Genomic DNA, 13,145 nt, shown 5'->3' with positions numbered 1-13,145 from the left:
GCTCTGTTGTGGTTCTGCTCGCCAAGCTGGAAGTTTTTGCTGCAAACGTTTCGTTCCCTGGCTAGGGAACATCATCAGTGCGGTGGGAGCCTCGTGTGAAGCGCTGCTTTGATGTTTCTTCCGGTATTTATAGTGGTTTGTTCTTGCCGCTTCCGGGTGTCAGTTTCAGCTGCAGTGATTTGTATCTGGGGTCCAGGTCGATGTGTCTGTTGATGGATGTTCTTGCCGTTTCCGGGTGTCAGTTTCAGCTGTAGTGGTTTGTATATGGTGTCCAGGTCAATGTGTCTATTGATGGAGTTTGGGGATGAATGCCATGCTTCTAGGAATTCTCTGGCTGTTCTCTGTCTGGCCTGTCCTATGATAGTGGTGTTTTCCCAGTCAAATTCATGTTGCTGGTTGTCTGAGTGTATGGCTACTAGAGATAGCTGGTCGTGTCGTTTTGTGGCTAGCTGATGTTCGTGGATGCGGATTGTTAGCTGTCTTCCTGTTTGTCCTATATAGTGTTTTGTGCAGTCCTTGCATGGTATTTTGTAAACTACGTTAGTTTGGCTCATGCTGGGTATTGGGTCCTTTGTTCTAGTGAGTTGTTGTCTGAGCGTGGATGTTGGCTTGTGTGCTGTTATGAGTCCTAAGGGTCGCAGTAGTCTGGCTGTCAGTTCTGAGACACTCCTGACGTATGGTAGAGTGGCTAGTCCTTTTGGTTGTGGCATGTCCTCGTTCCGTGGTCTATCTCTTAGGCACCTGGTGATAAAGTTGCGTGGGTATCCGTTTTTGGCGAATATCTTGTATAGATGTTCCTCTTCCTCTTTTCGCAGTTCTGGTGTACTGCAGTGTGTTGTGGCCCTTTTGAATAGTGTCCTGATGCAGCTTCATTTGTGTGTGTTGGGGTGGTTACTTTCATAGTTTAAGACTTGGTCTGTGTGTGTTGGTTTCCTGTGTATCCTTGTGGTGAATTCTCCGTTGGGTGTTCTCTCTACTAACACGTCTAGGAATGGGAGTTGGCTATCCTTTTCTTCTTCTCGTGTGAATCGGATTCCTGTGAGTGTGGCGTTGATGATTCTGTGTGTTTTTTCTATGTCTGTGTTTTTGATGATTACAAAGGTGTCATCAACATATCTGATCCAGAGTTTGGGTTGGATTTGTGGTATGGCTGTATGTTCTAATCTCTGCATAACTGCCTCTGCTATGAGTTTACAAAATACCATGCAAGGACTGCACAAAACACTATATAGGACAAACAGGAAGACAGCTAACAATCCGCATCCACGAACATCAGCTAGCCACAAAACGACACGACCAGCTATCTCTAGTAGCCATACACTCAGACAACCAGCAACATGAATTTGACTGGGAAAACACCACTATCATAGGACAGGCCAGACAGAGAACAGCCAGAGAATTCCTAGAAGCATGGCATTCATCCCCAAACTCCATCAATAGACACATTGACCTGGACACCATATACAAACCACTACAGCTGAAACTGACACCCGGAAACGGCAAGAACATCCATCAACAGACACATCGACCTGGACCCCAGATACAAATCACTGCAGCTGAAACTGACACCCGGAAGCGGCAAGAACAAACCACTATAAATACCGGAAGAAACATCAAAGCAGCGCTTCACACGAGGCTCCCACCGCACTGATGATGTTCCCTAGCCAGGGAACGAAACGTTTGCAGCAAAAACTTCCAGCTCGGCGAGCAGAACCACAACAACGGATACCCGAGCTACAAATCTTCAATCAGATCTTTATGCTCTTCTAGGGATTCACTCAATCGGTGCTATCTATACTGAATAAATGCTTCCTTTTTATTCTTAACCAAAATCTCAATTTCTCAAGTCATCCAGCATTGCCCTTGCCCTTCACTAGCCTTGCCCTTCACCCCATCAGGAACATACTCTGAACTCTTGTTATCTCATTTTTGAAGGCTTCCCATTTTCCCTTTATATCTGTGAACATCTGTCCCCAATCAACTTTTGAAAGTCCTTGTCTAATACTGAGAATATGTATAGGGTATAAGCAGGCAGAGAAAGAGTTAAGTTCTGAGTTTTGTGAAACAAGAGGTTCAGCTGGGCATGATTCAGATCAGTAAAGGGCTTAGTCTCTGCAATTGATACTCACTGATTATAACGGGTGCGGGTTTAGACTGGTTTGGAGGGTGGGGTTGAACGGGGTTTGAGTGACGGGGTTGGACCGGGATTGGACAGGGTTGGTAGGCAGGGTTGGACAGGGTTGGGGGGGGGCAGGTTTAGACCGGGTTGGGAGCAGTGTTGGATGGGGTGGGGGTTGACAAGAGGTGGGCAGTGTTGAGGGCGGGGTCCCACGCGCTGTGTGCTACAGTCTCCTGAAAAGGGAGCAGACTTTAAAACTCCAAGCCCCAGAGGAAAGGCATTTAATCAATTTTCCAAATAATCAATTATCCCGACGAAATAGTGCCCGCCAATCTCGTTCGGATAATCGAGTTTCCACTGTATATAGCTCATTGAGAAACTGTTGTTCAAGAGAAGACCGTGAACCAACGTCCCTGTGCACATGGGCAATCGTTCTCTCTCCTTCCAGAGTCCGGAATAAAGATGAAGGAGGTAAAGCTACTCTATGTTTCTAAGTGTTTTGCTTCGACTGAGGGGGATGTACAGGCTAGGGGAAATGTAGAATAATAGGGTAGGGGTATGTGTCTGGGTGGGTTACCCTTCAAAGGGATCTTGTGGACTTGTTGAGCCAAATGGCCTGTTTCCACATTGTAGGGATTCTAACGATTCAACATCCCTTGATGTATTCCCAGGAATATCCTGTCTACGTACAGCCGTAATGTTATCCCCAATCAAAAACACCACTCCCCCTCCTCTCCTGCTCCCTTTTCTATCCTTTCCAAAGCATCTGTACCCTGGAACATTAAGCTGCCAGACCTATCCATAACTGAGCCACATCTCTATAATCATATTTAAGATTTTTTTTATATCAACCTGCTCAGATTGATACACTTCTGCAACAGGTGAGACTCCAGCTTTCTGACCCAGGGGTAGGGGCTTTACCACCGCTCCACAAGAGTCCTTGAATGAATATTTCCACTTGCCTATAATAATGTCCCTCAGAAAAGAGAGGGCCAGCTATAGTAGTGAGCAGAGGAGTATGAGAAATCTTAGATTGACACTAGATCCTAAGGACATGTGATGAGCTCAGCACAGTTGAACACATGACTACTTTGTATATTTACCTCGCTGCAAGAGGTAACTCTTCTTTTGGATGTTAATGATCTGTGTGTGCAGCAGGGCATGCAAGTGACAACCCTAGTGACGCTGACAATAGCAAACTGGTAAAGCAAATGCAATATTGTATTAGTTTGAAAGTAGATTTGCCTCCAAATATTCTTTTCTAACTGTTCTCTAACTGCAACTATTTATGTGGTCAAATGACTGAAGGAACGTCCATTCCGTACAAATGCAACCAGCAATTTAAGATCACTGTCCAAAAGGCACATATTAAATATAAATACCCTTTAATTCACATATTCCTACAACAAATTACCATAGGTAATTTATGTTCTTAAATTTGATACCAATAATGAAAAAGTGAAAATAAAGACTGCATTGTTTTGCTATCCATTATCAGGATTTTCTTTTTTAAAAAGGTATATTGTGAATAAATATTCTAATGACAGGCAAAAGATATTTACACTGGAAACTGCAGCTACACATATATATATTTGTAGGATACAAAATATCAATGAAAGTTAATAAGGAATTGCAAAGCTTAAAACTCTGTACTGAGTGACTCAACTGTCACCATTATAGGCATCTTAGTACTTTTAAATGGAATATAATGGTCCTCATCAACTGAATACTGATATCTTTTCAGACATGATAAAGGTAATTCAGCTCAAAGAAAAGTGTCCCCAGTTATAAGTTTATCCTCATGATTATGGATTTAATTGATCTAAAAAAAACCATAAAATGGAAGAGCAGATGTAGGCCATTCAGTCCATCGAGTCTACTCTGCTATTCATTGAGATCATGGCTGATCTGATCATCCTCAACTCCACTTTCTCCCTATAACTCTGGATATCCTTACTGATCAAAAATCTGTCCCTCTCTGCTTTCAGTATACTCAAGGACCCAGTCTTTACAACATGGCACAATGGCTCAGTGGTCAGCATTGTTGCCTCACAGCACCAGGAAGCCGGGTTTGATTCCACTCTCAGGTGACTGTCTGTGTAGAGTTTGCATGTTCTCTCCGTGTCTGCATGGGTTTCCTCCAGGTGCACTGGTTTCGTCCCACAGTTCAAAAGTGTGCAAGTTAGGTGGATTAACCAAGCTAAATTCCCCACAATGTCCAGGAGTGTGTAGGCTAGGTGGATTAGCCATGGGGAATGCAGGGTTACACGTGTGGGGTGGGTCTAGGTGGGATGCTCTTTGAAAAGTCAGTGTGGATTTGATGGGGTCAATGACCTGCTTCCACACTGTAGGGATTTTATGAAATTATATGAACCCTCTGCAATAAAGAATTTGACATTCTTTGAGGGAAGAAATTTCTACTCATCTCTCTTAAGTGGATAATCTCTTTTCTGAGATTTTGCCCTTTGGTTCTAGAAGGGAAACAAAGTCCCCTTCAATTAATGTATGTTTCAATAAGATTACCTTCTTAATTTAAACTCCAAGAATATATTCTGGATCAGTGGTGCTGGAAGAGCACAGCAGTTCAGGCAGCATCCAAGAATATATGCCCAACCTACTCACCATCTCCTCTTCAAACAGCTCTCTCCCTGAATGAACCTGGTGAACCTTCTCTGGACTGCTTCCAATGCCAGTCTCTTTCCTTGGATAACAGGACCAAAACTGGCATAGTATTCCAGCTCTGGTTTATCTAGTGCCTTGCATTGCTTTAGCAAAACTTTCCTATTTTTATACTCTATTGACCTTGAAATAATGGCCAGAATTCCCTTGCCTCCCTCATCAGCTGAACTTACATTTTTGTGACAGTACATGGAGTATTGTAGACTTACGCATTTGCCAGGTTAATACTTCCCCTCAACCAATAATCATGAAACCGATTAGGATTTTATAAAGTCATACAGCACAGAAACAGATCTTTTGGTCCAACCCATCCATTCTAACCGGGTTTCCCAACCTAAAGTAGTCCCACATGCCTACGTTTGGACCATATCCTTCAAAACTCTTCCTGTCCGTGTACCTGTCCAAATATCTTTTAAACATTGTAATGAACCTGCATCTACCACTTCCTCTGGCAGTTTGTTCTACTTATGAACCACCCTTGGAGAGAAAAACTTGCCCCGCTGATCTCTTTCAAATTTTTTCTCCTCTTGCCTTAAAATTATGTCCTCTGCTTTTGAACACCCCCTACCCCTGCTCTTCACCTTATCTATACCCCTCATGACTTTAAAACAAGCTCAAGACAATTTACCAATGGGTTCATCAATCCCATTTTCAGACATTCCATCTAGCTCCTTCAAAACTCCTACCACCCTGCCGCATATGAAAATGAAACTTTTCTGAAACTGGTTAGTAATGTGAACCATTAGGATATTTTGTAATGAAAGGTAAATAGTAGCTGCAGAACCAGGAGGAGGAGTGCTTCCCCCAGTTCCACTGAACTCAAAACGCACATCCTCTTGTCAGCTTCTCCTGGAAAAACCTGTAGTTCTGTGTGAGGCAAATGATCCAACAATTAACTTTAGAAAGGGCATAAATGATGTGGAGTACCACCACAGGTGCTAAAAGCCTGGTGAGGTAACCAGGCCGGAACGTGTTTTAGTGCTAACAATGGGAGCTTGAAGTGTAGAGATTGATTCAAGGCTTTTGCAAGATCCTAAGAGGCACTTTAGAAATGCGGGTCTTTTCATTTTCTTGATGAACAAATGCCTCACTGATCATGCCGTGCATATGAAACATGGCGAAGCGATCTTTAAAACCTCTGAAAAGGCAGAACAGCAGTACAACAAATAATACCTACTTAGCAACAAATCTGAATTAATCTGGAGAGTGGAGGTACATTGCTAAGAGAGAAAATACAAAACAGTAGAAACCGACACCTACCATCGTGAGAGATGGTTTTCCTGGGAACTGAATCCTTAGCCAAGCCCAAAACGTAGGCTCCAGTAGAACACAAAATTGCAACGTAAACAGCCAAAACTGCAGATCCTCCTTTCATCATGTTGCTTTCTTTCTAAATAAAATCCCGAAACTAAATGAAGAAAATCCCAAAATGCGACGCCCACTGTTATTTTTTCCGATTCTCTTTCCTGGTTGTAATTTGCATCAGAGTCGTCAATATGATCACACAAAGAAACAAAGTACACACAAGGAGACCAGGTGTTTGAAATAAAAGCCCTTTCCCTCTTACATAGTACATTTAAAACAAACTTTTAGTAACTAATTCCTGTTTTATACTCAGATTACTGCTCACACCCAAATCCTCCAGAGTTCATGAAACTTTTTACTCCTTTTGAAAGAGAAAAAAATGATGTCGACAGTCCGAAGCATTACGCAGTCGCTTTTTGTTAATGTATCTTTTCAAGCATTGCAACAACGCCAGGTAGCGCAAGACGCGTAAATCAGAGGGCGGACTGAATTTGAGTCACAGCCTATCTGTACCTAAGAAAACTCCGCCCTCTTTCATCCGTTCCCAACAAAGATACCAGGAACCTTATCTCCTTCATGAACGCTTTTCTCCTATTTAAATTGCACTGTATGACTCATCGTGCTTGGTCTAGTTGATTGTTCTTTCTTCTTTTTGAAAGTTTGATGGCATCTCTACGTTCCCCAGGGCAATTAGTGTGGGCAATAAATGTCGCTCGAGCCAGCGATGCCCACCTCCCCCTTCCATGATCTTTTTAAAATCGTACATTCAATATATCGCCGATGGAGGGTTACTTAAAACAAATAACGATTTCCGCTCCCTCGCCCCTCCCCAATCACACACCCATCCAGAACAAACTTCCTTATACTCATAAACTTCAATAAGGCTTTTAATAAGACCTCACATGGCAGACTGGTTTAAAAAGTTAAACACCAATTGGATACTGGACAATTTGGCAAATTGAATCCAAAATTAGCTGGTGGCAGGTAGCAGAGAGTATTTGTCAAAGGGTGCTTTTGAGACCGGGAAGCCTATGTCCCGTGGCATATACAGAATTGGTATTGGGTCATTGAAATTTGTTGTGTACACTAATATTCTAGGCATGAATATAGAGATGGCAAAAGCAGAACTTTCTGAGAAACTCGGCAGTTTCTCAGCATCTGCAAAGAGAAAGGAGAATTGACCTTTCAAGTCCAGTGAGGATTACATGTTGAACAGTAGCACACTGGGAAGCACTGCAGATAACAGAGACTCAGTGTGCATATACACCAGTCCATTAAGTATTGGGACAGGTGGACAAAGTGACTCAGAAGGCATATGGTGCACTTCCCTTTCTTAGTCGAGGCATAGATTTTATAAGCAGGGAGGTTATGCTGGAACTGCATTAAACATTGCTGAGGCGACAGCTAGAGTACTGTGTGTAGTTCTGGAATTTACGTTGTAAGAGAGATGTGACAGCACGGGACAGGGTACAGAGATTTAGGCAAAAGTGAGGACTGCAGATGCTGGAAACCAGAGTTTAGATCAGAGTGGAGCTGGAAAAGCTCAGCAGGTCAGGCAGCATCCGCGAAGCCATAGGGTACAGAGATTTGCCAGCATGTTGCCTGAGCTGCAGAGTTTTAGTTACGAAGAGAGATTGGCATACGGGTTACTTGCATTATGTGGAGATCCAGTGATAGGCTGGGTTGGACAAAGTCAGAAGTCACATGACATCAGTTTATAGTCCAACAGGTTTATTTAAAATCACAAGCTTCTGAGTGCCGCTCCTTTGTCAGGTATGAGGCAAGGTATAGAGTACAAGGGATGTGGGGATTATGGAGGGGAAAGTGAGGACTGCAGATGCTGGAGATCAGAGCTGAAAATGTGTTGCTGGAAAAGCGCAGGTCAGGCAGCATCTAAGGAGCAGGAGAATCGACGTTTCGGGCATGAGCCCTTCTTCAGGAATGAGGAAAGTGTGTCCAGCAGGCTAAGATAAAAGGTAGGGAGGAGGGACTTGGGGGAGGGGCTTTGGAAATGCAATAGGTGGAAGGAGGTCAAGGTGAGGGTGATAGGCCGGTGTGAGGGTGGGGGTGGAGAGGTCAGGAAGAAGATTGCAGGTTAGGAAGGCAGTACTGAGTTCGAGGGATTTGACTGAGACAAGGTGGGGGAGGGGAAATGAGGAAACTGGAGAAATCTGAGGAGGGAGTCACGGAGGGAGTGGTCTTTTTGGAACGCTGATAGGGGAGGGGAGGGAAATATAACCCTGGTGGTGGGGTTCATTTGGAGGTGGCGGAAATGACGACGGATGATACGATATATATATGGAGGTTGGTGGGGTGATAGGTAAGGACCAGTGGGGTTCTGTCCTGGTAGCGATTGGAGGGGCGGGGCTCAAGGGCGGACGAGCGAGAAGTGGAGGAGATGCGGTGGAGGGCATCGTCGATCACGTCTGGGGGGAAATTGCGGTCTTTGAAGAAGGAGGCCATCTGGGTTGTACGGTATTGGAACTGGTCCTCCTGGGAGCAGATGCGGCGGAGACGAAGGAATTGGTGGGGATTATGATGGAGTTGAACATAAAATTAATTAGACCAGATTTAGCCAAATTTTGAGGGGGGGGGGGGCGGTCAATAACCAGGGCAGTTTTAAATTAAGGAACAGGAGGTTTAGAGATGATTTGAGGAAAAACATTCCACCCAGAGTGTTGAGAGTTTCTGGAACTCACTGACTAAAAGGGTGGCAGACGCAGGAGACCTCAAGACATTTCAGAACTATTTAGAAGAACTCTTGCAATGCCAATAGTATGCAAGGCATCAAGCCAAATGCTCAGAGATGACCAGTTTGAACACGAAGGGCTGAAAGGCCTTTTTCTGTGCTGTTAAAATCTCTAATAAATGACAGAAAATACATTGGATCTGTGAGGAAGGAGTGGGGGAAAGACAAGTTATTATATCAGACAATAAAATAAAAGCAAAGTACTGCAGATACTGGGGACCTAAATTAATAATAAAACAGGCAATGCTTGAAAATATGAGCAGGTCTGGTAGCATTGGTGGAGAAAGAAACAGTTAACTTTTAAATCTAATATGAGTTCTTCACAACCAAAGGGGTCTGAAAAATTATGGCTTTTAGATATTTTGCAGAGATGTTATGACACACTTCTAAAGCAAGTGGGGCTTCAACCCAGGGCTCCTGGCTGAGATGTAAGGACACTACTAATACCCAAAAGATTACTTATAATGCAGTTGTCATTTTTCTACCAATTTTGAGATTTGAATCTATGTCTCCAGAATACTATGATGTGGAAGAGCCAGCATTGGACTGGGGTGACAAAGTTAAAAATCACACAACACCAGGTTATCATCCAACAGGTTTGTTTGGAAGCATTAGCTTTCAGAGCACTGCTCCTTCATCAGATATCTGTCAGCTAACTTTGTCCAAAATACTTGACTGAGGATGTGAATTACATGTCCAATGATATTACTATCGTGCCACTGCCTCTCCCCAGGAATGGCTTTTATGTTGTTGATAAATCAGGAAAGGAAGCAAGTGAAACAGACAGTGAGTGTGCTCAGAAGAGAGTGGTAATGCAGAAAATCAAGAATAGGTGTTAATGTCATTGGAAATGGAAGTCAGAGGCTATTGTAGAGGTTATGCCCCGATAGCATTCCAGCAGTAGTACTGAACATTTGTGCCCCAGAATTGGCTTCACTCCTGGCCAAGCTGTTCCAGAACTGTTTCAACACTGGCCTCTATCCAGCAATATGATACATTACCCACCTATGTCCTATCGACAATACATAAGAAAAATCCAACAATAGACCAAGTAATTTCCCAACAGTCGTCTCTCAACCATTAAAGTGACAAAGCTATAAAGAGGCACATAGTCATCAGTATTGGCTTGTTGACATTGAATTTGGATTCTGACAGCCTCACAGCTCTAGATTTCATTACAGCCTTGGTCCAAGAGCTTTACTCAAGATAGATAGTGGAGGACTGCCTTTATGAACACAAACACATAAACAAGGAACGGGAGTAGGCCACTCTGTCCTTTGAAGCTGCTCCACCATTCAATAAGATCATGGCTGATCCAATTTTAACCTCAACTCTTGCATGTCCATCCTGGTAATGATTAAATTAGGTACCCTACAGTGTGGAAACAGGACCTAGGGCCCAACCAGTCCATACTAACCCTCCAAAGAGTAACCTACCAAGATGTATTTCCCTCTGACAATGCACCTAACACTTGGGACAAATTAGCATGGCCAATTCATCTGACCTGCACATCTTTGGCCTGTGGGAGAAACCAGAGCACCTGGAGGAAACCCACGCAGACACGGGGAGAATGTGCAAACTCCACACAGACAATCATCTGAGGCTGGAATCGAACCTAGCATCCTGCTGCTGTGAGGCTGCAGTGCTAACCACTGATACACTGAGCCACCATGCCACCCCTTCTTTTTATCTTGGAGTAAAGATGATCACCAGCTCCTTTACTCAGTCATTAGCCTTTTTTAAACCTCCTCATACCCCTCTAACCTTATATCCACATAGTAAATGGAGAACTTGTTCACCAACATTGAAATGTTTCATTCGATTGCTCTGCCAAATGCCCCCAGTCCTCCCTACCAATATCATCTCCTTAGTCATCATGAATCTGTCAACCCCTTCGTTAAACATATTTAATTATTCTGCATCCACTGTCTGTTGCAAATTAGAATTCCAAAGACTCACAAACCTCTCAGAGAAAAAAAATCTTTCCTTATCTGTTACCACCGGTGGTGGGAAAGTTGCTGGAGAAGATACTGAGGGATAGGATCTATTTATATTTAGAAAAGAATGGGCTTATCAATGATAGGCAACATGGTTTTGTGCAGGGGAGATCGTGCCTTACCAACTTAATAGAGTTCTTTGAGGAACTGTCCAAGTTGATAGATGAAGGAAGGGCTGTTGATGTCATATACCTGCACTTTAGTAAGGCATTTGATAAGGTTCTCCATGGTAGACTAATGGAGAAAGTGAAGTCATATAGTGTGCAGGGTGTTCTAGCAAGTTGGATAAAGAACTGGTCGAGCAACAGGAGACAGAGAGTAATAGTTGAAGGGAGTTTCGCAAAATGGAGAAAGGTGACCAGTGGTGTTCCACAGGGGTCAGTGTTGGGGCCACTGATGTTTGTAATATACCTAAATGATCTAGAAGAGGGCACTGTTAGTGTGATCAGCAAGTTTGCAGGTGACACGAAGATTGGAGTAGCAGAAAGCATAAGGGACTGCCAGAGAATACAGGAGGATATAGATAGACTGGAGAGTTAGGCAGAAAGGTGGCAGATGGTTTTCAATCCAGACAAATGTGAGGTGATGCAGTTAGGCAAGACTAATTCTAGACAGAATTATACAATGAATGGAAGAGCCTTGGGAAAAGTTGATGGCAGAGAGGTCTGGGAGTGCAGGTCCATTATACTCTGAAGGTTACCGCACAGGTGGATAGAGTGGTCAAGAAGGCATATAGTATGCTTGCCTTCATTGGACGGGGTATTGAGTATAAGAGCTGGCAAGTCATATTAAAATTGTACAAGACATTGGTTCGGCCGCATTTACAATACTGTGTACAGTTCTGGTCGCCACATTACCAAAAGGATGTGGACACTTTGGAGAGGGTGCAGAGAAGATTTACGAGGATGTTGCCTGGTATGGAAGGTGCTAGCTATGAAGAAAGGTTGAGTAGGTTAGGTTTATTTTTATTAGAAAAAAAGGAGATCGAGGGGGACCTGATTGAGGTTTACAAAATCATGAAGGGTATAGACAGGGTGGATAGAGATAAGCTTTATCCCAGGGTGAAGAATTCAATAACGAGAGGTCCCGCTTTCAAGGTGAGAGGTGGAAAGTTTAAGGGCAAGTACATGCGGCAAGTACTTCACATAGAGGGTGGTGGGTGTTTGGAATGCGTCACCAGGAGTGGTGGTAGAGGCAGGCACGGTAGATTCACTTAAGATGCATCTGGATAAATGCAGGAGTAGGTGGGGAGTAGAGGGATAAAAATGCTTAGGATTTGACCGACAGGTTTCAACAGTATATTTGGATTGGCTCAGGCTTGGAGGGCCGAAGGGCCTGTTCCTGGGCTGTAAATTTTCTTTGTTCTTTGTTTAAATGGGTGCCCCCTTATTTTTAAACTATGATCCCTCATTCTAGATTATCCCACAAAAGAAAACATCCTTTAAACATCCACCTGGTAAAATCCCCTCAGGATCTTATATGTTTCAATTAATTCAACTCTGACTCTTCTAAACTCTGGAGGAGATAGAGCTGGAGGATGCTGCCTGACCTGCTGTGCGTTTCCAGCACTACACTGATCTCCAGCATCTGCAGTCCTCACTTTCTCCTCTAGAGGTGAAAGGCATAGCCTGTCTAGCCGTTCCTCATAAGGCAACCCGTTCATTCCAATGAAGATATCAAGGTATTGATAGTTTTCCAAATATCAAGGTGGCATTAAGTGTGGCATCAAGGCATTCTAGATAGACTGGAGTCAGTGGAAATTGGGACAAAACTCTTCACTAGTTGGAGTCATAACTAGCATAATTAAAAATAGTTGCCATGTTGGAGGTGTATCATCTCATCTGCAGGGCATTACTGCAGGAATTTCTCAGTGTACCATCCAAAGTGAACCATCTTTGTCTGCTTTATTAATGACCTTCCTTCCAGTATCAAAGTTAGGGCGGTATTTTACTGTATTTTGATTGCACAATTTTTAGCACTGTTCTCAACTCCTCAGATATTGAAACAGTTCATCAACAAGTTCAGGATTGGATTAATATGTCACAAATAGCATTCGAGTCACACAAGTACGAGACAATGACCATCTCTAATAACAGAAAATCTGACCATCGGCCCTTATAATCAATGTTGCTGAACCTACATTATTCTTGGTTGCCATTGACCAAAAACTGAATTGGACCAGTCACATAAATATTGTAGCTACAAGAGAATGTCAGGGTTGGGAATTTTCAATGATAATTCACATCCAAATCCTCAATGCCCATCTATCATCTATGAAGCACAAATGGAGAATCTG

General features: G+C 43.3%; 1 protein-coding gene across 1 annotated transcript in view; it reads right to left on the bottom strand.

Moving 5' to 3' along the window:
* The window catches only part of sema4f (sema domain, immunoglobulin domain (Ig), transmembrane domain (TM) and short cytoplasmic domain, (semaphorin) 4F), a 234,365-nt gene extending 227,848 nt beyond the window's left edge, over positions 1 to 6,517 (bottom strand). The window contains exon 1 of the mRNA XM_060837263.1: positions 6,059 to 6,517. Coding sequence (XP_060693246.1) covers positions 6,059 to 6,176 — 118 coding nt within the window. The 5' untranslated portion in view covers positions 6,177 to 6,517. The remainder of the gene's footprint in view (positions 1 to 6,058) is intronic.
* Positions 6,518 to 13,145: the final 6,628 nt, after the last annotated feature.

Source organism: Hemiscyllium ocellatum, chromosome 1, assembly GCF_020745735.1.
Source record: "Hemiscyllium ocellatum isolate sHemOce1 chromosome 1, sHemOce1.pat.X.cur, whole genome shotgun sequence".
NCBI classification, from domain to species: Eukaryota; Metazoa; Chordata; class Chondrichthyes; order Orectolobiformes; family Hemiscylliidae; genus Hemiscyllium; species Hemiscyllium ocellatum.
Note: the sequence above shows the minus strand (reverse complement) of the source record. Positions and strands in the feature narration are given on the sequence as shown.